Source organism: Chaetodon auriga, unplaced genomic scaffold, assembly GCF_051107435.1.
Source record: "Chaetodon auriga isolate fChaAug3 unplaced genomic scaffold, fChaAug3.hap1 Scaffold_219, whole genome shotgun sequence".
In the NCBI taxonomy this organism is placed as follows: Eukaryota; Metazoa; Chordata; class Actinopteri; order Chaetodontiformes; family Chaetodontidae; genus Chaetodon; species Chaetodon auriga.
In genome coordinates this window covers 14,311-35,623 of record NW_027481988.1, presented here as the reverse complement: position 1 = coordinate 35,623, position 21,313 = coordinate 14,311, and the positions used below count along the sequence as shown (strand labels likewise).

The 21,313-nt window shown below is 42.5% G+C and overlaps 1 protein-coding gene across 2 annotated transcripts; it reads right to left on the bottom strand.

Moving 5' to 3' along the window:
• Positions 1-1,366: 1,366 nt before the first annotated feature.
• On the bottom strand, positions 1,367-9,222 carry LOC143317743 (uncharacterized). Of its 2 annotated transcripts, none has more exons than XM_076725752.1 (7): positions 8,738-9,222; positions 8,359-8,527; positions 7,075-7,185; positions 6,525-6,623; positions 6,316-6,414; positions 6,111-6,212; positions 1,367-1,527 (listed from the first exon to the last, which is right to left on the bottom strand). In XM_076725752.1, exons 1-3 carry the CDS (start codon positions 9,165-9,167, stop codon positions 7,137-7,139), a joined length of 648 nt encoding a protein of 215 aa, XP_076581867.1. In that variant the 5' UTR covers positions 9,168-9,222; the 3' UTR covers positions 1,367-1,527; positions 6,111-6,212; positions 6,316-6,414; positions 6,525-6,623; positions 7,075-7,136. The 2 variants fall into 2 exon arrangements, with proteins under 2 accessions (XP_076581867.1, XP_076581866.1); XM_076725751.1 differs by lacking the exon at positions 1,367-1,527 and adding an exon at positions 5,550-6,001.
• Positions 9,223-21,313: the final 12,091 nt, after the last annotated feature.

The window sequence follows — 21,313 nt, the reverse complement described above, 5'->3', positions numbered from 1 at the left end:
TAAATGGTACAGTGAATGTCCTTTAAATCTACAGAATTTTTCATTTTAGGATTGACTGAAGTCCCGTAAAAGTACGGAATTATCCGGATTAGGATCGAAGGAAGTGTCCGTAAATGGTGTGGTCAAAGTCCCGTAAAAGTACGGAAATATCCGTTCTAGGGTTGACGGAAGTGTCCGTAGAATAATGGTCAATGTCCCGTAAAAGTACGGAAATATCCGTTCTAGGGTTGACGGAAGTGTTACACAGCGCGAGCTGCAGGTGATGCATTCCAGTAAGTTCGGAAATTCCACCGCCAGGCGAGAAGCACAACGATGCATTCATAGGGGAATTGTAAATTACAGTTCCATAAAACTAACAAGGGTTACACTCTCCCCCTCTAAACTGCATGAGTCCCTGCATGCACATCTGCCCCTACAGGTACAGATAGGTGTGAAATGGCAGCTCCTAAGGCTTGAAAGAACGAACTGATGGCCAAGGTTAAAGGCTCCCCCAACTCATCATAAGTGAGTTTGCGAGGTGGATGCCTCTCCCTAACAGAATGCCTGACGTGTATGGCCTCTGACTCTAGGCTCTCAGATGTTACATTATCAGTGTCTACAACTACAGGGTCCGTGGTGATGAGATCTGTGTTCTCTCTAACAGGTGAGATATGTGTCATATCCAGTTCTGGAATGTCAATAATAACATGATCTGGGGCCCTACAGTGTGAAGTAGGATGTGCAACTGAACCACCACTCTCAGAGCATACAAAAGGAGTTTCTGGTTGAAGCTCGTGGATGGGTCTCAGGTAAGTGTGTGGAGCTGTGGGGCACAAAAGAGGGGGTGTCAGGGTTTAATACCCTGGAAGCTGGTTGAGGCTCAATGAAACCTCCTTCCCTCTGTAGGAAAGGACCCCTAGTGATAATTTCTGGCACCCATGGGCTAGGATACAGTTCATCCTCATCACTGTGTGACTCATCCTCCTGACAATCAGCATCCCCTGTTATGATTCCGTAGAATTGGCATTTAGTCGGACCAATGTAGCGGAAGAAACAGCCGGAAAACCAGGAGTTGAAATCAACAAAGACTTTAATAACAATAATGCAAAGAAAACCCCAAACACAAAATCAGCCCAATAAAACAAAAGCGTCACTACACCGTGGCGAGCGGGTAGGAGAAAACAATAACTCTAGCAAGAACAAAGGAAATACTAATTGCTCAAAGAACATAAAATCAGCCAAACTAAGAAAGCGATCACTACACCGTGGCGAGCTAAGGACTACGAACAACCAAGAGTATCACTACCAGAAAATACAGAAACAAACTAAACTAGTGCAACTAGGCACAGCTCAAATAGCGACAAGACAAGTCTAGGGAAACAGGCTAAGGCACAACGATAGGAACAGAATGGCTGGAGAGTCTCAGCGAAAAGCATCAACAATCTGGCAGCGTGGCAACGCTGCCAAGCTGCTTAAGTGAAGGCGCAATCAGTGGAGATCTGCCCCAGGTGTGTTGGAGACCCGCAGCACCACCAGGCCACACCTCCACTGCAGGCGAGGAGAGAGAGAGAGAGCCATTAGCCAACATGCAATGAAAAACAAAACAAAACAAGTACACACTATGATATCCCCTTGTGTGTCTCTTGTCGTTTTGTCCCTCAGTCTCATCTTCTTTGATGTGTCAGTGGGAGAACTGTGCTCTTTGATCTCTGTCACAGGTAGGAACCTGCACGGCAGAAGAAGATCTCTATGCAACGTGCGGTGCAGCCCCTCCCCTGTTTCAGGTTTAACTACATGAACGGGACTGTCTCTAATCCGTCTGACAACAACATGGATCTTCTGTTCCCACCGATCTGCCAGTTTGTGTTTCCCCCTGATATTCACGTTTCTCACTAAGACCCTATCTCCCTCTAAGAGTTCAGCTGCTCTGACCCTCTTGTCAAACCTAGCTTTGTTCTTCCCTCCCATCTTCTGGAAGTTTTTAGTAGCTAATGAGTAGCTCTCTTGTAGGCGTTGACGAAGGCCCTTAACATACTCTGAGTGGGTCTTGTGGTTCCCCATATCAGGGTGGATTCCCAGGACTAGATCAATTGGCAGTCTGGGCTGCCTACCAAACACTAGTTCATAAGGGGAATAGCCTGTTGTATCATTTCTCATGCAATTGTATGCGTGGACCAAGGGTTTGACAAAATCTCTCCAATGGTATTTGTCTCTCTCTTCCAGGGTCCCTAGCATACCAAGGAGAGTCCGGTTAAACCATTCCACTGGGTTTCCCCAGGGATGGTATGGTGTGGTACGGACTTTGTCTGTTCCTATCAGTGTGCAGAGTTCTCTGATTATTTTAGATTCAAAGTCTCTGCCCTGGTCGCTGAGCAGACGACTGGGAAACCCGTAGTGAACAATAAAGTTTTCCCATAGAGCCTTTGCAACAGTTCTGGCTTTCTGATCTTTAGTTGGCACTGCCACAGCAAATTTTGTAAAGTGGTCAGTGATGACTAAAATGTTTCTCGTGTCTCTGTTATCTGGCTCAAGAGATAGATAATCCATACAAAGAAGCTCAAGCGGGTAAGTAGCGGAAACATTCTCCAAAGGCGCGGCCTTTTGAGGCACAGCCTTCCTCCTGAAACAACGGTCGCACCTTTTGCACTTCTCCTCAATGTCTCCGGCCATCCGTGGCCAGTAGAACCTGGCACGAGCAAGATGAAGTGCACGCTCAGAACCAAGATGGCCAACATCATTATGCACTCCCTGCAGTGCCCTCTCTCTGAACTGCTCAGGTAAGACCAACTGATAGACAAGATCGCCTTGCTCAGACCACTTCCTGTACAGGACATCATCCCTGAGTTCGAGTTTTTTTCCATTCCCTGAGAAGAAGTTTGACATCAGGGTGTTCAAGGTTTGTCTCTCTGAAACTGGGTTTTACAGCTCTTCTCACAAAGGTGATGACACGTGAGATAGATGGATCATTATTTTGAGCATTACACCAGTCAGAATTAGTCATGGATGGTAAAGTGTCCTCACCGAAAACATCAGGCACTATAGAAGGGTCGACAACAAGAGACTCTGCAACGACAGGTTGCTCTGAACAAGAGACTCTGCAACGACAGGTTGCTCTGAATGATGACAGCGTTCACCTTTAAACATCACAAGATGATGCTGACATAATGCAGTGAACACTTCATTACCCATGTCACCTCCTGTCTCTATGAGTCGTTTTTCTCATGTCCTCTATTCTCTCTCTTTCTTTAGGGAAAGCTTCATCCTCAAGGGGTGGACCTTGAGGCCGCCGGGATAACCTGTCTGCATCGCGGTTGGCCTGCCCTGCTCTGTACTTGATGGTAAACTGGTAAGTAGAAAGAGCGGCTGTAGGATTTGGGTGGTAAAACCCCCTACTTGCTGGATGGACCACCGATGGCAGAAGGGTGTAGAGCAAGATGGCAACAAAAAAAAGCATGAGACAACAGGATTTGCGTTCCAGAGCTCTGGCTTTTTTTTTTCCTCTTTACTGAATGTCCAAAAGTCAGGGTACAGAGTCCTACACACATGCAGCAGCTTCCAAAAGACAAAGAAGGTGGGCAGGTGCAAACGCTCCAGTAATCAGCCCAGCAGAGGAGAGGAGAGAAGACACAACCTGTCCCCCACCTTCACACACACTCACTGCTCCTCTCACCTGGCCTTTCTACCCCCTAAGTCTCCTCCCACACCAGCCCAATCATAATAACACTCCCCCTGATTCTAAAACATATATACAATTAAACAATATTTACAATTGACAAACAATACAAATAACCCAAATACTAATACAGTTTAAAGAAAATACCTAATTAGCTAAAGAAATACTAAACATAATGCCTAAATTAAGAAAATACCCCCCTCACCCCTCCTCTCTCTCCTCTGATCCCTCAACCCAGCCTAACAAATCAAATCAAATCAAACTTTATTTATATAGCACTTTTCATACATAGTGCAACACAAAGTGCTTTACAAGAGTTAAAAACAATATAAATAAAAACAGAATAACACGAAAAACCCAACCCTCCCACCCCCCCCATGTACTAACACACACCCTCAACCACATGCATACACACACAGAAACACACACACACACACGCACACATTCTCACCACAGACAGTAGCAGGAGTAATGAGACATGCAAGGCACTGAGGATTGAGGAGAATGCCACCTTTGGGGCCGTCCACACCGAGAGGAGTCATCACGGGCTATGAGCACAGGGGGCACCGGCACCCGGGCCCCACCGACCCTGACGTACCGGTGAGTCCCCACACCAAGGTAGGGAGCCCCCCCACCAGCCGGGCCGATGGGGCCTGAGGACAGCACCCCCGGAGCAGACCAGACACAACTCTCAGTGTGGAGTACCCCCCAGAGGAAACACTGGAATTAAAGTAAAAAATAAAAAATAAATTAAACAGTTAAAAGAAGAGAATTTCATAAGATAATAAATAAAGTAGATAAAATAGGGTAAAATAATGCAAAATATAGGACATCAGAATAAAAGATATCAACATAAGATAACTGATAAAAACATAAGAAGAATTTGAAGTCAATTAAAAGCCTGATTAAAAAGGTGTGTCTTTAACCTTTTTTTAAAAATGTCAACAGTCTCTGCAGTCCTGAGGCCCTCCGGCAGGCTGTTCCACAGGCGTGGGGCATAGTGGCTAAATGCCGTCTCACCATGTGTTCTTGTTCTGGCTTTTGGTATGGATAAAAGGCCGGTGTTGGAGGACCTCAGGGTCCGCGAGGGTTGATATGGTAAAAGCAGGTCAGATAAGTAAGAGGGCGCAAGCCCGTTAAGACATTTAAAAACTAGTAAAAGAACCTTAAAGTCGACCCTGAAGCGGACAGGGAGCCAATGCAGCGACTGTAAAGCTGGTGTAATGTGGGCCCGCCCTCTGGTCTTTGTCAGCACGCGTGCGGCTGAGTTTTGCAGCAATTGGAGGTATGAAATACTCTTTTTAGGAAGACCAGAGAGCAGGGCATTACAGTAGTCTAAACGACAGGAAATAAAAGCATGCATTAGCACCTCTGTGCTGGCCTGAGAGAGAAACGGGCGGACTCTGGCTATGTTCTTAAGATGATAAAAGCCTATCTTTGTTATATTTTTGATATGTGGGATAAAAGTCAGCTCAGAGTCAAAAATCACGCCCAGGTTTTTTACAGATTGGGTTGGTTTAAAATCTTGTAGTTTTGGTAAAAGTTTCTCAGTCTGGCCTTCAGGACCTATAACTAAAACCTCTGTTTTGTCCTGGTTGAGCTGTAGGAAATTCCCTGCCATCCATGACTTGATATCTACACTGTAAAAAAAAAATCCGTTGTTTTTACGGAAAAATACTGGCAACAGTGGTTGCCAGAATAATCTTGTTAAAAATACAATAAAACGTAAACAGCATTACAGAATAACTAGTGCATTTCACTGGGATTCCATGTAACATTAATGATAACTAAATGTAAATTTTACAGGTATGCAATGTACAATAATCAATACATAGTTGTTTATTTTACGGATATTCAATGTACAATTAACAAGGACTTCATGAACATTTCAGCAGGATTCAATGTAAAATAAGCAGTTTTAGGATGTAAAATTTACAAGTTGTTCAGTAATGTTTACATACAGTATGTACTGTATTTATTACAGGATTATTCTGGCAACCACTGTTGCCAGTTTTTATCCATAAAAACAACGGGTCATGTAAAATAAGCAGTTTTAGGATGTAAAATGTACAAGTTGTTCTGTAATGTTTACATACAGTATGAACTGCATTTTTAACAGGATTATTCTGGCAACCACAGCTACCAGTTTTTATCCGTAACATCAACAGGACATGTACGCATGAAATACAGTTTTACTTTTTATCTGCAGTGCTTCAAATTACTTCTAAATGTTAATTTGAAGATAGGCTGTTAACAAACCACTCGTTAGTCAATGAATCATTCTAAAGAATGCAAGTTTATTTTTGAAAACAGTGGAGATATGAATGCTGTGGTCACTCAAAGGAACACCTAAGGGAATAGAGAAGAGAAAGAAGCACATACAGGATCTCCCTTAGTTTCATTTGTTAAGTTAGTCAATAATCAAAGACAACAGTAGCAGTAACACTATCACACCCACCTTTAATAATGGCTCGCCAATCATGGATGGGAACATCTAGAAGTTAGAAGTCTTGCCTCAGTTGAACTAGGACCCCCGTATTTTGGTCACTCAAAGGAACACCTATGGGAAGAGAAGAGAAAGAAGCACATACAGGATATTCATTAGTTTTATTTGTTAAGTCAGTCAATAATCAAAGATGACAGTAGCAGTATCACACGCCCACCTTTTTAAATGGCTCGCCAATCATGGGCTGGAACATCTAGAACAACACCCTGAAGAGCATCTAGGGAAACATCCACTGCTGTGGTCACTCAAAGGACACCTAAGGAATAGAGAAGAGAAAGAAACACAAACAGGATCTCCATTAGTTTCATTTGTTAAGTTAGTCAATAATCAAAGACAACAGTAGCAGTAGCAGTATCACATGCCTACCTTTTTAAATGGCTCACCAATCATGGGCTGGAACATCTAGAACAACACCCTGAAGAACATCTAGGGAAACATCCACTGCTGTGGTCACTCAAAGGACACCTAGGGAATAAAGACACACACACACACACACACACAATAATCTCAATTAATCAGTAGCATTGGAAACAATAACTGCTGTACTGTTGCTGCAGTATGAACTGTCTGGACACTAGGCACTGTCCTGAGACAGCCAGCACTGTCTGTCCTGGGACAGTCAGGCACTGTGCCCAACTCTCTTAGGACAGTGCATCGCTCCCCTGGACAGGACCTGGTTGCCCCGGGGACAATACCTGGCTGTCTCAGGACGGGGGCAGTGCCTGATTGTCTCGGGATAATGCGTAGCATCGTGGTAGAGTGCGTTGCCGTCTCTGGACAATTGGCACTGTCCCGAGACAATGAGTAGGACAATAGCAACAGTACAGTACAGTTACTGTTCCCACTGTCTCTCCCATTAATTTCATTTGTAAAGTCAGTCAATAATCAAAGAACGTAGTTGCACTAGCACTAGTACCTTTTTAAATGGATCGCCATTCGTGGTCTGAGAGGTCCTGAATCAACGTCAGGACTCTGGCATTAACATGCAATCGCGTAGCACTGGTTCGCTCCACTTTGGTCCCCCTCTCTGGATTTATAGAGAAGAAACATGTAGGAATACAGAGAAGACAGAGGAAACACATGTATATAATAAACAAACACAAATACATGATACAACTGCCTCCACAACAACAAAGGAAAGGATAAGTGTGAGGTTACAGTTTTCCTTTAATTAATACTTTATTGGTAGGCAGGGAGCAAAGGGGCCTCCAGAGACACTGTCTTTTTTCTTTTCTTTTTTTTTTTTTTTTTTGCTCAACATGAATCAGAACGTTAACATTTCGCATGACATGTTCGAGGTAGATAATGCATTTCCATTTCCATAAATTGCAAATTACAGGAACATAACTCTTCATGAGCTCTGTTTTTGCACATCCACAGTAGAGGACTGAAGCAGAACATGTATGGTTTGAGTGATATAATTGGCTTCCCCTATACAAGTTCAAAACATGTTACACATTTCTACTGTATCACAAGGAAAATCAGGTAGAAATTTGGGTCTCTACTATTTAAGAAAAGTCAATAATACCATTCAAGCCATACATTAATGGGTTGGTTAGTAATCTGCCTGGGGGAGATTGGCCCCATTCTGCCTTCTATTCAAAGTTTTAACTCGAACTGAGTTGTGGTCTCGAGTCAGCCTGCGTTTCCATTACTAACCGGCTACTCAGACGTGGGTGGCGAGAAAAGAAGTGGCCGGTAAACAAACATGGAGTATATGGAGACATTAGTGGTGCTGCTCTTCGCTCTGATGCTTTTACTCTCTCAGAAGATGAAAATGATAACGTAGGCTATAGCCAAGGTGAGACACAACTGACTAGGCTACAGAAAGTGGCAACTTTACCAGTTCATTCACAAGAAAGAAATAGATTTCAACACGGGGCCATGATTGTGATGTGGATTTATGTTGTGGGTGATTAATTTAGTACGTCAAATGTATGCACGTTTCTTATTTTCTTGCAGTTGTAGAGAGTGAATGTACTGAATAAGAAAAGGATGAAAGCACTTCCAAACATGCAATCATTCTACTGTTAGCTACCTGTCTAGTTCTTCAAGATAGGAACACAGTGCGAGGGCAGCATAGGCCCTGTAGGTATTTATATGCATATTGCTTTGGATAAAAACTCAGCGAAATGACTCAATAAATAGAGCATAACAATGGTTAAATTAAATAAATAAATTTAAAAAAAAAACAACTTACCTCTGTAGAAACTCCAGGGTTGATGCAAGTGCAGTTGGGTAATGGATGTTGAAGCAGTAATACGAGCCAAACATCATGCACAAGGAGGAGATGAAGGAAGAGATGTTCTCGTTGACGATGACGTGATCCACACACAGCATCATCCTTCTGGAAGAAAAGCAGGATTGTCCTTAAAAGAAAAAAAGAAAGAAAATTAAAATAATCCAGAAATTAAGTTTACATTTTCACGTCAGTCACTAACTCATGTATCAAGGGTGAAAACAAGTACGTACCAAGAAACCCACACCATCAGAAAAAAAAGGGGTGAATTCATTATAGTCAACATCCACGGTATGTGTCAGGCTTTACTCTTCAACTCAGGTAAGTAAGGTTAACTTACCACATACAACAATCGTTGGAGTCAAGGGAACTCGGTCCATGACCACTTCTCCAGCCAGGCAAGTGTCCTCCACGTAATGGAACATCACATCATCTCTCTCGTCAAAATAAGCCAGAAGAAGCAGCACCATCTCTGTGACCTGTGTGCTGACTGCCTGTTCTCCCATCATAATCTGTAGCTTTGTTGCAGCTTGGTAGAATCTTTTGGATTTGTTGACAGCAACTGTCTTCATGAAGTGCAAGAGCCGTTCCCCCTTCTGTTCCACATTTTTCAAGAAGGTTTCCTTCAGGTCAACTCCAGTGAGCTCGTTGAAGTGAACATTCATGCCAATTTCATGAAACCAATATGGCCAGTTTTCCTGGAGGTACTTCATGTCTTTCCCTTGGTTCACGTCTTTTCGCTGGCTGTAGAATGTGGACTTCATCAGCATTTTCAAAGGACCTGGGCTTTGTTGATTCTGGCTGAACAGATTTTTAAGCTCATCTTTCTTCTCCTGCTGGGTTTCGGCCGTTTCCCCAAGGGGCATAAACTTCACATGCCAACGGATGCACCCATAGGTGTCTTGAATCGCTGCACGTTTTTCAGGTGGGACTTCGTCAGTGTCAGAGTCATGTGATTTTCTTTTTTTAATTTTTGGTGTTGTAGGTCTTTTCACATTTTCGATCCGATTTTGAATTTGTTTCACGAGGGAGCCATACCCTGTGCCAATTACGTCGCCCTCAATCACATCTTGAAGGGACTTGGGGTATTTAGCCACCAATTTCTTAGCCACATCAGCAGCATTCTTCTTGCTTAAAGACGTGGTTACTTTCATCATTTCACGGACCACAATTCTGACCATCTCTTTCCTCAGACTTGGATTTGGACGCCTTTCCCTCTCCAAAGCCTGTGTCAACGCCTCTGGGAACTGTCCCCATGGTATTGTGAATGACTCTGGAAAACTGCCACTTGGGCTCTGACAGCTGCTGGACGACGATGACGTTGGCGACAGAGACATCATGGATTGGGAAGGTCCTGGTGAGGCAGTAAGGCAACCACTTTCTTGGGCCGGACCTTTACAAATGCACATACACGAAACAGACATAACATGAATGGTTTTACATTTTAATTGAACTTCATAACAATGTTGAGAACAGATCACATCATAAAACCACCAAGCAGTCAGGATGCTGAACAATGACGTTAAACTTACATTTCAGACTCCATGCAGCAACCAGCTTCCTGGCTTGTATGGGCCTCAGGGCTGACAACAAATCATCTTCTTTCAAAAACTGGAAGTCATCAGGGGTCTCTACCCCCAGAGATTGGAGAGTTTCCTCCAAGATCTCCCTTGTAGCATCTGGCAGGTCAGGCAAGGCCTCCGTGATGGCAGAATGTAGAAATGATTTGGACATCTGTACAAATTTCATTTAAGATGCATAAGTAAATATTTACAAAATGTAGCCGATTTACTGATTTACTACATTTACTATTCATATTGAAGTTAAAGTTGTGCCCAATATGACTACAGACATTGAAAATCAAAAAATAGAACTACATAAAACTCATCATTCAAACATTGCAAAAATCACATGGACAAAACGCTGTGTTTCAGTGGGATGACTCTGTGTGCATCGATGGTGTATGAAGTCAGTGGGTAAAAATCTAGCAAGGCCTGTATGTTCACACACTTCATTGCTGTACTTTGCGGTCTAATGGCATACAGATGGTATTTGGGAAGGAAGACGGATTTGTGCAAGTCCATAAGAACATACACAGCATCATCCTTAGTTAGAATTATGATAATCTTCCCAAATTCCAGAGACTCGTTTAAGACCAAAAAATCCCCTTTCTTGTAGGTTGTACCTCTGTACTGAATTTCTGTTGAGACAACAGTATCCCTTTCTGAAAATCCAAACTCAGAAGCAGCATGAATGACAGCTTCACTGTAAAGGTTGGGAATAAAAGCGCAACCATTTTTAATTTGTAGTACCTCACTAGATCCTGGTCCTGCCGAGACATATGCCTGGAACATCTGATGCCTCTCAGAAAGAGTGAGGCAAATGTTCTTGAAGTTTTTCAAATGTCTGGCACATCACTTGAAATAGCTATGTTTGCTTTCAAAATGCATCGTCCACAGTCGAATAAGGGGGCCAAATTTCAGGATTAGTGAGGGATAATGTCTCATGTAATGGTGTTTCGGTTTGAGAGTACTATGAGGAAACAAACATGTCCTTGAATCCAGATATTCCTGAACTATGATTTCAAGGTAAGCTATCTGTGACACTGAAATCTTTTGCGCACAAACTAGATCAACAATATCTTTGAGCAGGAGAGTCAACTGCCACACGTCATCATCAGCATTTTGCACCTTGTCGCCAATTAGAACAGGTAACAACCTCAAAAAATTCCAATTCTGGATCGCGTTACCAGAGAGTTTGAGTGCACCAGACTGGACAGTGCAAGGCTTGGAGAGAGCATCTGAACCTTTGAACTGGAATTGTATGATTCGCCTGTTCAAAAGGGTATATGTGAACCACTTCTTGGTCTTGATGAAATAATTCAATACAGACCAAGGTCATAGGACAACACGCCCTCAAAAATGTCATGGCCTAAACATGGTGGGAGCCCGGGTTGGCATATATGAAAGTTTGGCACATCATTGAAAACTGACCTCACTTTTATTCCTTTGACGTCTCTGTTCTCCTCAGACAGAGCGGCGACAGCAGCGTCATAGGAATCAGCAGTTCTTTGCTGGCCGCAAAGATTGGGTTCTTTCTTAAATTCGTCTCTGGTTACCTCACAGTACCTGCAAAATAACAAGACGTGAAATTTTCGTTAAACCCTCCAATGCCATGTGACCCTAAATTATCCCCAGCTATACAGTACAAAGACAGTACAAGGACAGTTTCCCCTCCTACAGTCACTCCATTTTCTGCTAAATCTGACAAATCCGAGATCAGGTCAGCAAATACTTTGGCACATCCAAACTTTTTTAGATCATTTTCTCCACACAACAAGACTAGGGACATGTGATCTGTGTTGGATCGCACATGAACTGGCAAATTCGCAACAGAAAGATAAACAGCGAGAACTTTGTGCTTTTTTTTTTGCTGAGCCGAGAGGATTGACTACTTCAAATGCATCTTGGTACAAAATAAGCTGCAGGCCTCCTGGGTTTGCAATGAAGAACGGATTGGACTTGAAGGCCTGTCCATCACAAGTGTCACCAAGGACACGTGCATCTGTTTCAGTAGTCTGTTGCAACACAGAATGTTTCCAAAATTGTGATTCTAGTAAGTTAGTCACTGTTTGCTTTACAGGTATGTAATAAGCATTTCTTTGTCTCATATCATCATCATATCCTAATCTTACTACTTTGGGCTCTACATATTTGAACATCCGTTTGAATGCCTGAGCTCTCGTGTAGGCTGTTCTCAGTGGGCCTTTATGAGATGAGGAGAACAGATCAGAATCCTTAATACAATCAGAGACTTTCCCCATCACATCATCAGTAAGATTTAACTCATCTTTCATGACAGAGTGTAATTTGCTCAAAGTGTAATCAAGTCCTAATTCATGTAGATTTTGCATCTCTTCAACAATTATTTGTATTGTTGAATCTGGAAGCAGCAGTTGACCTTGTAGTTTTAAACAGAACAGGCAAACACTCCTAAGAAAGATTTCATCAAAAACCTGTGTCGGTTCAGTACTTACTGATAGATCTGCTGCCTCATCCATCTCATCCGTCTGCGAAACCTCTTCACAAGCCGTGGCAGAGGACTACGGTGTGATTTCTCTGTAAAGATCATTTATGTTATTCACTGAGCAGTCTGGATGTTTCCTAGACAAGTGCACTGCAAATGATGACCTCACAGTAAATGTGTTTGGACAACCTGCCACTGGACACTTAACAGATCTTCCCTCCACTAAATGTTTTTTTAAGTGTACAAGAAGTTCCTGCACAGTCTGAAATCGGTCTGAGCAAAGTGACACAGCGCACACAAAATTAGACACAATGGCTGTGTTGGCATAAACAGACGATGTTGTGGCATTGTGCTTCCTATAGAAGTGAGACTTAAATGATGCATATGTGCAAAATGTCTGCCTGCAACTAGTACTCTCACACCTGAAAACACAGCGTGGTTCGTTTCTGTGAATCCTACAATGCAACACTTAACCCATCAACGTTTGCAAGGTTCTCCCGCAAAAACGACAACGAATCATGGCAAAGGGAGCTTGAAACAGGCGAAACAATTCTTATCTGCCAACAGTCAAAAGCAAAAAAAAAATACACCAACATTGATAGCTGTCTATCAACGAGTGTAAAATAAAATTAAGACACGATGTATCATTTCACAACATGAACACAGTGTGGCTCGCTTCTGTGAATCCTAAATGCAACACATAACCCCTCAACGTTTGCAATGTTCTCCCGCAAAAACGACAAACGAATCATGGCAAGGGGAGCTTGAAACAGGCAAAAAAAAAAAAACTCTTATCTGCCAACAGTAAGCAAATGCACCAACTTTCATAGTTGTCTGGCCATCAACGAGTGTAAAATAAAATCAAGACACGATGTATCATTTCACAACATTGGACTTTGACTTAACCGACGATTGAGTATGATTCAATGGTGTTCAATTTGCACCACTACGGCAAAATGGAATTGGGAAAAGGGCGCGGAGAGCTTAGCTGCTAAAGCTCTGTTAGCTGCTTGAAACTGCAGCAGCACAAGGATAACAGTAATCGCTCATAGAACAATTTACAACATGAAAACACACCGTTTCTTGACAATAAACTGCTTTGTACTTAACCTGACGGTTGAGTATGCTTCAGCTGTATTAATTCAGCTCTGCTGGTATACTTGATTAGCTAGCTTGGCTAACCAAACTGTCTGGTAACATGAAGTTGACGTCGAGTAAAATATTAAACGACCGCTCTTCAGCTATCTTTAACTCTGAATGAACAGAAAGGGAGGGTGATTCTTCGGTATAGATTACCTTCTAACTTTTGACAACAGTGTTTAGGTTGGATATCCGACAGGAAAGTTTCACTCTGAGGGGCAAACAGTCACTGACCAGAGACGACAAGAATCTGCGTGCAAGCAAGTGAAGCACCTGTTGCGCGAGGCTTTGCCTGTGACGTCACAGCACCACGCAAGGCACGACATGCTGAGTCGTCTGATCTCCAGAAAACATAGGCCTAAATAAAAAAAATGTAACCCCCTTGGCTTGATTTCGTTGTAAAACCAATTGCGACATTGTTCATTGTATGTTTTAATTTTTTTTTGTATTTTTTTGTTTTTTTTCTTCTCTTTCCCACATATTATCTGTGTACAGATTGTATTTTGAATTTTTTCTAATTAAAAAAAATAAAAAAAACATAGGCCTAAATGTCTAATTATCTGAATAACAAGCAGGCTACACTAGTCTCTGTAAAATTATTTTCCATGCAGGATTCAACGAAATTAGTATTGTTTACTTACCTTGAGATTGTCGCTGGTTTAAACGAGAAGTTCCCAATATGTCCAGAGCAGCTTAGGCCTTAAAATTTCTCTGTAGTGATTTCTCTTCCCAAGGTTTGACTGGGGTTAGGGTTAGGGTTAGGGTAGGTTTAGGTAAAAGCGTAGTGCCCCTGGGGGGAGCACTGCGAAGGGCACGGGCTCTCGGGGGCAATGGGGATCCAAAGGATCTTGGGACCCTCCTTAATTGTAATAAAAATGGATCTTTGATCCTTAAAAAATACTTAAAAGTGTGGTCAATTTTTAGAAGTGCATGGAGGATTGGGCAACGGTGCAGGCTGGCAGTGGGACTTTGTATATTTATCAAAATGTCCCCTCCCCCTTCAGGGCCCCTGCCGTGATACTTACGGTGGTCATTACTTAAAAGGAGCAAGTTTTATAAGAAAATAACTAAATAAATAAATAGTAAGTGCTTGATTGAAATTTTAAAAGGTTAGACATAAAACAAGAGAAGTTAATAAGGACATAAGTGCTAAAATGATAAAAGAAGTGCTCAAATGATAAAACAAGTGCTCAAATGCTAAAACAAGTGCTTACAAACAAGTGCTGATAAAAAACACACCGTATATGCATGCAATGAATAAAAGAGAACCACACATATGTACATTTTAAGATTAGAATAAAATCATGCATAATACTGTTGTTTATTGTCTAAAACCTTACTTTATAAAAGTTCAATTTCAAAGTAAAAATGCTTGCTCCTGCTAAAAAATAATAATAATAATAATAATAATGACACCAACTTCTCATAGGTTTTTTATAAGATATGTTTTATTTGAAACAAGGGTTTGCAGGGACTCCGGCTGCGGTGAGAGGCTTCGTGTGAGGAATAAATGTGTTTATAATTTTTAGAAAGAAATAGTAAAAATCAAGTAAATATATATGTGTATAAAAAGAAGTTAAAATTATAGTAAATACATAAGAAAATTAAATAAATAAATAGTTAAAGGATCTTTGTAAAATAGTGAATCAATAAATAAGTAAATAAAAAATCATGATTTGTAGGAGGTAAAAGTTACAGTTAAATAAATTTAATATATAAATATGTCTTAAAATATAGAAAATTAAGGAGGAAAATAAATAAATAAATAAATAAATAAATTTAAAAAAAAAAAAAAAAAAAAAAAAAAAAAAGGAGTTTCCTTCTTGGGTCACCGCAGTCGGAGTCCTGCTCAAAACCTGTAGGGGGAGAAGCCCTGAAAAGGGAGGAGGTGAGCACTTCTAGTAAATGCTGCAAAAAACGTTGTTATTTATCAAGTGGAGATGGACTCATCAACCATACTTTTCGTTTAGGCCGGTAGGGTCTATGGTCTTTAGTAGATGAATCCATCTCCTCTGTCCTCTGCCTGTCTCTGGGCCGTGGTCCAATCCCTCCTGCTCTCCAGGCCCATGCTCTGGACATTGTGTTGGCCATGGAGTTTAAAATGTGCATACAGGACACTGGTGCCACTCCCGTTGTTCATGATGTAAAAATGCTGTTTTATTCTGGTTAAAATTGAATGTTTAGTCTGCCCCACATACATTTTGTGGCAGGCCCTGCACCTAATGGCATATATGACATTATTTGTTGTTGGCTTCAGGGCCTGCCACGGGTTTATACCTGTTTTTGCGTAAGGGTTAAAAATGTGGGGGAGGGACATAAAACCAATTGCCGAGCCTCGACGCGCTTCCCCAGGTGTCCTTGAGTTGTTCAGGTCAGAGTGCACCAATAAATCTTTAAGATTTTTGTTCCTGCGGTGGGCGGAGATCAGCCGGCAGTCCCCCAGCGCGTCGCAGTTGTTCCTTGCCCTTTCAAAGTTTGTCTTAAAAATGGAAAGAAGGTTTCTGGTGGTCTCCGAATAGGTGACCACCAGGGGGACAAGATTCGGGCTGGCTGGTCGGGGGACGTTATGGTGGTATTTTTCTTTGAAGGTCCGGCTGACCTCCGCCTTGACACTCCTGAGGAAGCGCCTCGAGTAACCCCTAGGCCTCAGCGCACTAAAGAGGGTGCTTGTAGCTTCCTCCACATGCTCAGGGAAGGTGCAGATCCTGTGGAAGCGTATCAGCTGGGACTTTATCAGACCTCTGTACGTGTGCCTTGGGTGGTAGCTGGTTTTATGGAGGAGTGCATGGCGGTCGGTGTCTTTGAAATGGACTTTGGTGGCCAGTATCTTGGTTTGGTCGCTGGAGTCGCGGAAGAAGACACTCGTGTCCAGAAATTCTATTGAGTGAGGTTGTAGATTGTACTTGATTTTTATCTTCGGATGGTGTGAATTGAGTGTGTCGGTGAAGGTGATGAACTGTTCTGGTGTGCTGTCCCAGAGGCCGAAAATGTCATCCAGGTACCGGAAATACAGTCGGGGTTTGACGGGGATGTTGCTGAGTGCTGTTTCCTCCCAGTGGGCCAGATATATGTCCGCATAGGACGGCGCATACTTCCGGCCCATCGCGCAGCCGCACAGCTGGAGATAGTGCTGGTTGTTGAACATAAAATCATTTCTGGTGAGGGTTATTTCCAAAAGTTTCAGGATGTGGTGGTCAGGGCGAGTTGAATCTGGATGTTTGTTGAAAATTGACTGAACGGCGGCTAATCCTAGTGGAGTTTCAATGTTGGTGTATAAAGAGTCTATATCTATTGTAAAAAGGAGGGTGTGACCGGGTACCTGTTGGTTTTTTATTGTCTGTACAAAATGGTATGTGTCTTTAATGTAACTGGGGTGGAGTTTGGCGAGGGGGTTAATGAAATGATCTATATATTCTGTTATGGCATATGTTTCTGAACCGCAGTCGCTTACAATGGGGCGGCCGACCGGAACAACAGAAGGGACCGTCCACGTTTCAGGGGGCTTGTGGATCTTGGGTAACAGATAAAAGAGGCGGGGCCTGGGTTCATCGGGACCGTCCAGGTACTGTTTTTGTTTTGTAGTGATGTATTTGTGTCTGTGTAATGTGTCTGTAATGTTCCTAACTAATGTTTGTGTTTCCTGCTGGAGTGAGGTGTGTAGTGGTCTGTAGTATGTGTTGTTGTTTAACTGTCTGTGTGCCTCTAATATGTAATTGTCCCTATCTTGAATAACAATTTGGCCCCCCTTGTCGGCTGGTTTAATAACTATGTGTTTGGATGTGCCTAGTGTTCTGAGGGTGCGTTTGTGTTCCTGGCTAATGTTGGGTGTTCTATGTGGACGGGGGTGCCAGTGTGTGAGTGCCCGGTTGTTATCAGTGATTAGTTGTGTTATGGTGGGTGAGATGGTGTCCGGGTGTGGTTGCCAAGTGGACGGTCCCGTGAAGGGCACAGGCTCCCGCCTCTGGGCCCCCTGAAAGTGGTCTATCAATTTAAGCCGTCGGTGGAAGGCATGAAGGTCCCTTCTGAGTTCCGGCCGGGTGGGAGGATTGGGGGTCGGGATGAAAGTGAGTCCTTTTTCTAGGATCTCCAGCTGCGCGGCTGTGAGGGAGAAAACAGCAGAGAGATTAGTGATATTGGAGAGTTGTGGGGGAGATGTGCAGTTGTCTCCCTTTACAAGTTTAAGTGTTCTTTCCAGTACCTGAATATTTGTTCGGCCACCTGGGCAGTCCAGTGGATGTTGTCGGCCGTGGTGTGAAAAAGCAATGGGTTAATTTCCGGAATGAAGTTGTACTTGGAGGCTATGGTGTTATTGAGTCGAGTGAGTAGTGTTTGCTTTCGCTGGTCCAGTTTCCGTGAAAAATTTATGATGGGGAAGTAAATGGTGGCGTTGGGAAAGGTGATCTGGCTGGTGCTCCACATCTGCTGTGCTTGTTTCAAGAAAGTGGATGGTTCATGTTCTGACAGACAGTTGTTGAGACCGACCGAGAGTATTACCTGTGTGACGGTGTGTTGAGGTGGCAGTTTCTTTAAGATGGCGGTGATGTGGTGGAATGTGGCTCCGGGGAAACTGTCTACCTGAATGTGTGAGTGTCTGAATGTGGGGATGCGGGAGAGGTTTGAATCGCCTATAATGAGTATCCTCTTCCGCACCTCCAGCGACCAATCCTGAATTTTACGAAAAGTGCGTGGGTGTGTGTGTGGTTCTGGGGGGTTCGGGGAGCCAGGCGCCGCCGCAGGGACCCTGGTTGGGCGAGAGGTGGATATCTCAGATGTTAAGGTAGTGTTCAGCTTAGCTTTCATTTTACCCTTCATCATCATAGAGTTGTTATCCACCTCAGAGATTTCTAGGGCTCTACAGGCCCCTGCGGCAAACAGCTCTGGCTCCCTCTGCTGTGCGTGTGGTGGATCTGGAGGTGGAGAAGAGGAGATTGTGTTACTACAGGGGAGAGCTACATTGCTGTATGTCTGTGTAGTCTCTGTGGGGTTATGGACTTTGTGTGGAGAGGGGGGGTGGTGGTGGCGGCAGGCTGGGGGGGAGGAGGAGGGAGCGGGGAGGGCCCCGGCAGAGGACCCAGCCGACTGCGATCCCAGGCGGTCGAGTACAGCTCGAGGGATGGGGTTGAGCTGCACCTTTACCTGCCGCCTGGGGTTGCGTCTGGGCAACTGGGGCTGCATCAATCCATCGGGGCCCCCCACCGCCGCCGCAACCTCGCCCCCAGCCGACGCACAGAGGTCTGAAGAGGGGGGAAGTGTAGTTGGGATAGGAGGGAGTGTGGGGGGAACAGGAGAGTCAGAAGGGGGAGAAAGAGTGTCAGGTTTAGGGGGAGAGTGGGGGGGAGGACGGGGCAGGGGGCTAGGGTTGGGATTGGAGGGGTTGGGGAGGTCAGAGGGGTTAAGGTTAGGAGAGAGGTGGGGGGAAGGGGGTGGGAGGAGGTTAGGGGTTAGGGAAGGGGTTGTGAACCGGTGCCCCCTGACGGGAGACCGGAAAGGCACGGGCCATCCCCTGGGGTCCCAACCCCCGTTGACCCCAGGACCGTGTGTCAAAATCAATGTTGGGAGGACGGCGTTGCCGTCTCCCATAGCGGACCTCCGTCCACTCACCTTGAGCGCGGTCGCTCATCTGTAATTATAGTTTATATATAGAAAAAAATGGAATTGTTTTTAATATATGAAATATAACTGTTTTTAATTATTTATTTATCACTGTAAATGAAAATATGATGGAATATGAAGTTTTTAAATGAAAAGTATTTTTAACTTATTAATTATGCAAAAAAAATAATAAAAAAGTAAAAAAATAAATATCAAAATCACCAAAAACTCCCTCAAAATAAACTGTGTGCCACGCGCGACGTTTCGCCGTATAGACGGCTTCCTCAGGCAAGGCACACCAACAAAACCTATTTGTGGCAATGGCTATCAATAGAGATGTTCTCTCTTCGAAAGTTAGAGCAGAAATGAGAGGGCTCTGCTGGAGCACCTCTATTTATACCCTCTCCCTTTGTTAGATTTAACTTTGGTTATTTTCCCACTTTCTTAAATCTGACTTGTTTTAGTTTCCTGCTTTCTGTTTAAAACCCCTTAGTGTCCATAAAAATAAAATGTACATAACACCAAAACATTAAAGTTGCAAAGGAGAATGTGAAATTATTTTTATTTTTATTTTTTCTTTTTGGTTTTTTGGTTTTTTTATATATATTTTTTTATGTTTTTATATTTTTTTGTTTTTCTTTTTTTTCTCTTTTTTTTGTTTTCTTTTATGTGTTTTCTTCTTTTAAACAATTGTGGTTCGTGTATTAGTGTGTATATGAAGTCCCAATGATTTTTGTAAGTAGTGTTTTTTTAATCAATTGGATTTTAATATCGATTTTAAACAAAAATACATCGCTCCAATGAATTGTTTTTAATAAATTATGTTTTTAAAGGGCCATTTCACCATTTTAAACTTAAGTTATTAGGGTTATATACATTGTTAAAAAATATATAAAAAATATATAAAAAAATATAAAAAAAATATATAAAAAAATAATAAAAAAATTAAAAAATAAAAAATGAAAAAAATGAAAAAAAAGGGGGGTGGTAAGGGTTAGGGATAGAGAAGAGGGAAATGTTAAGGTTAGGGATGGGGGGGGGGGGGGGGGGGAAGGTTAGGGTTAGGCATAAGGGAAGGGGAAAGGTTATGGTTAGGACAAAAGATTTTTAGATAGGGTTAGGGTAGGGTTAGGGAATCGGGTCCGAGTCCCTCCCCAAGCAGGGAAGGAAGGTGCACGGTCCATCCGACCCATGTACCGCCCGTCCCCCCGGCCCCAGTATTCCTGACGAGTGCGCTGGGGACGCCAGTCCCTGCGCCACCCCGTCCAGGGATACATGTTTTGGTTTTAGTTCTCTAAGTCTGGTACTATTTTTGGTTTTTTAGATTTTGTTGTTTTTTTGTATTTTTTAGTTTTATAATTTTTTTGTATTTTTGTTATTTTATCTAAACCAAAAAATCAAACACACAACTTAAAACACCTTCCCAAAGACAAAAAAGGAAGGGAAAAAGCCAAAAACCCAGAAAAAACTAAAGTTAAAAAATGGACGAATTGGTCCTTTAAAAAGAAAAAGGAAACTTATCAATTGGACAAATTAGTCCTATAAAAAGAAAGGAAACTTACCCTTGTAAATGGACAAATTAGTCCTATAAAAAGAAAAAGGAAACTTACCTTTGTAAAACTATTTTATCTTAAGTTACACTTTTTTTGTTGTTTTTTAGTTTTCTTATTTTTTTGTATGTTTTGTTTTTATGTAAAAAATAACTAAAGACACTTTCCCCAAAAAACGGGAAAGGAAAAAACCAAAGAAAACTTAGAAAAAACCAACTAAAGTTTCAGGCTATTCGCCGTGTAACAAAAGGAATTAAAATAAAATAAACCGCTGTATTCGCGTTAAATAAACAAAAGATGGTGTGCTGTAAACGACGTTTCGGTCGAAAGCGACCTTCTTCAGGAAAAGCACACCAAAATGCACTTACTGATCTGTAGTGGCTGAGCAGTGCAAGACAGGTCTGTCCTCATCAAGAGCCAAGTGCAAAATGAAGTTTCCTCAGCGAACTCACAAAATGGCAGATGCACATGCGCTGTAGTGCTGGGTCCTAAACTCCACCTTGTTTTTGTAAACTCCTTAAATGTGTGATGAAATAATGTTTTTAACTTTTAAATCAACTCAAATGTGAATAATATATGTAACTAAACTTATTTAACATCTTAACCAC